At 62.5% G+C, this 2,096-nt stretch overlaps 1 protein-coding gene across 1 annotated transcript; it reads left to right on the top strand.

Annotated features, from left to right (window-relative positions):
- Positions 1 to 256: 256 nt before the first annotated feature.
- GBX2 (gastrulation brain homeobox 2) lies at positions 257 to 1,659 on the top strand. The gene is made up of 2 exons (XM_065638153.1): positions 257 to 767; positions 1,136 to 1,659. The coding sequence occupies exons 1-2, from the start codon at positions 257 to 259 to the stop codon at positions 1,657 to 1,659; spliced, it is 1,035 nt and encodes a 344-aa protein (XP_065494225.1).
- The last annotated feature ends 437 nt before the right edge of the window (positions 1,660 to 2,096 follow it).

The following is a 2,096-nucleotide window of genomic DNA, read 5'->3' as shown; positions in this document are numbered from 1 at the left end:
GGGCCGAGTTCCCAGCCGGGCAAAATGTGAATGGGCGCGGGGGAGCGCGGGCGGGCAGAGCGGCGCGGCGGCGGCGGCGGGGGCGCACGGTGGCGGCGGGCGGGGGGCCAGCCCCGATGTGCGGGCGGCGGCGGCGGGCCGCGGCCCCGCTCCGCCCCGGCTCTGCCCCACGCGTGGGCGCTGCGCGACTCTGAGGAGGAGGAGGAAGAGGAGGAGGAGGAGGAGGAAGGTGGTCGCTGCCCGCCGCCGCTCCGGCATGAGCGCGGCTTTCCAGCCCTCGCTGATGATGATGCAGCGCCCGCTGGGAAGCAGCACGGCCTTCAGCATCGACTCGCTCATCGGCAGCCCCCCGCCGCCCGCCCCCGGCCACTTCGTCTACACCGGCTACCCCATGTTCATGCCCTACCGACCCGTGGTGCTACCGCCGCCCCCCCCGCCGCCCCCGGCGCTGCCGCAGGGCGCCCTGCAACCGGCGCTGCCCCCCGCGCATCCCCACCACCACCAGCTCCCCAGCCTGCCCACGGGTTTCTGCTCCAGCCTGGCTCAGGGCATGGCCCTCACCTCCACCCTCATGGCCACGCTGCCCGGCACCTTCCCCGCTTCCCCCCAGCACCAAGAGGCCGCCAGGAAGTTCGCACCCCCGGGTAACTTCGATAAAGCAGAGGGGATGCCCCCCGACGGCGGCGGCGACGACGGCAAAGCCTTCCTGGGGAAGGATGGAGCCCTCCTGCCCTTCCCCGCCGCCGACACCGTCCAGGCCTCCCTCGGTGAGTGAGCGCCGGAGCCGTTGTGGGGGAGCGGGGTCCCGCTGCCCGCTCCGCACACCGATCTCAGCGGGGCAGGCTGGGGGGGTCGGAGGAAGGGACGGCCCCGGGGCCAGGGGACCCGCGGAAAAGGCGGCAGGACTGGCCCCTGGGGTCCAGTGGCCGCAAGGCCAAAGAGAAGGGAGCTTTCGAGCCCCGGCCACTTGAAAACAAAATCATAATAGAATCAATCCAACCAAAAGAAACACACCAAAAATATCGAAACCAAACAAATTTTGGAGGATGGACCTGCAGGCTGGGGGAGGAGGGGTGCGGTGGCCGCGGGACAGAGGGTACCAAGTGCTAATGAAAGGCCTCTGCTTTACTTCCAGCTGGGGCTCTCCGGGGCCAGGGGAAGGAGGACCCCAAAGCAGAAGAGGATGCAAAAGGCAAGGAGGAAAGTTTCTCCATGGACAGCGATCTAGACTATAGCTCGGACGACAACATCCCCGGCCAGGCAGCTCACAAGGAAGAGGACTCTGGCAACGCGCTGGAGGAAAACCCCCAAAACCCCCCCAATTCCACCAACACCACGTCCACAGGCAAAAACCGGCGGAGGCGAACAGCCTTCACCAGCGAGCAGCTGCTGGAGCTGGAAAAGGAGTTTCACTGCAAAAAGTACCTGTCCCTGACAGAGAGGTCCCAGATCGCTCACGCCCTCAAACTCAGCGAGGTGCAGGTGAAAATCTGGTTCCAGAACAGACGGGCTAAATGGAAACGGGTCAAGGCGGGCAACGCCAACTCCAAGACAGGGGAGCCCTCCCGAAACCCTAAGATCGTGGTGCCCATCCCGGTGCATGTCAGCAGGTTTGCGATCAGGAGTCAGCATCAGCAGCTGGAGCAAGCCCGACCCTGATCTCTCCCTATGCTCAGAACCACAAGTTTTTGAGGGAAAAGTTTCCAAATCAGGGTTTAAATACAACTCATCCCCACCCCCCCAAAAAAAAAAAAGAAAAGAAAAAGAAAAAAAATGAAGCAAAAACCCTAAAGCATACAACAGCCAACAAGAAAAAAATCCTACATGAGCGCATGGCAAATCCCCGCCGTGAGCGAACTTTAAAGCGAAACTTTCCGCTTACCGAGTCAAGCGAGAGTCTGCGACGGCAAGAGGCTTGGAAACTGTTTTGGTTCGGAGCAGGAATATCAAACCCTGGAAGAGACACACAGATATTTATTATTACACTGCCCCACTTTGTACATATTCGTGCTGGCTTGGCTACGCTGGGGACCACAGATGCGGTATGGTGTCGGCACCGGATCCAGCAGCGATCTGCCCGTTTCCCCCCTCATCGG

Source organism: Caloenas nicobarica, chromosome 6 (assembly GCF_036013445.1).
Source record: "Caloenas nicobarica isolate bCalNic1 chromosome 6, bCalNic1.hap1, whole genome shotgun sequence".
NCBI classification, from domain to species: domain Eukaryota; kingdom Metazoa; phylum Chordata; class Aves; order Columbiformes; family Columbidae; genus Caloenas; species Caloenas nicobarica.
Note: the sequence above shows the minus strand (reverse complement) of the source record. Positions and strands in the feature narration are given on the sequence as shown.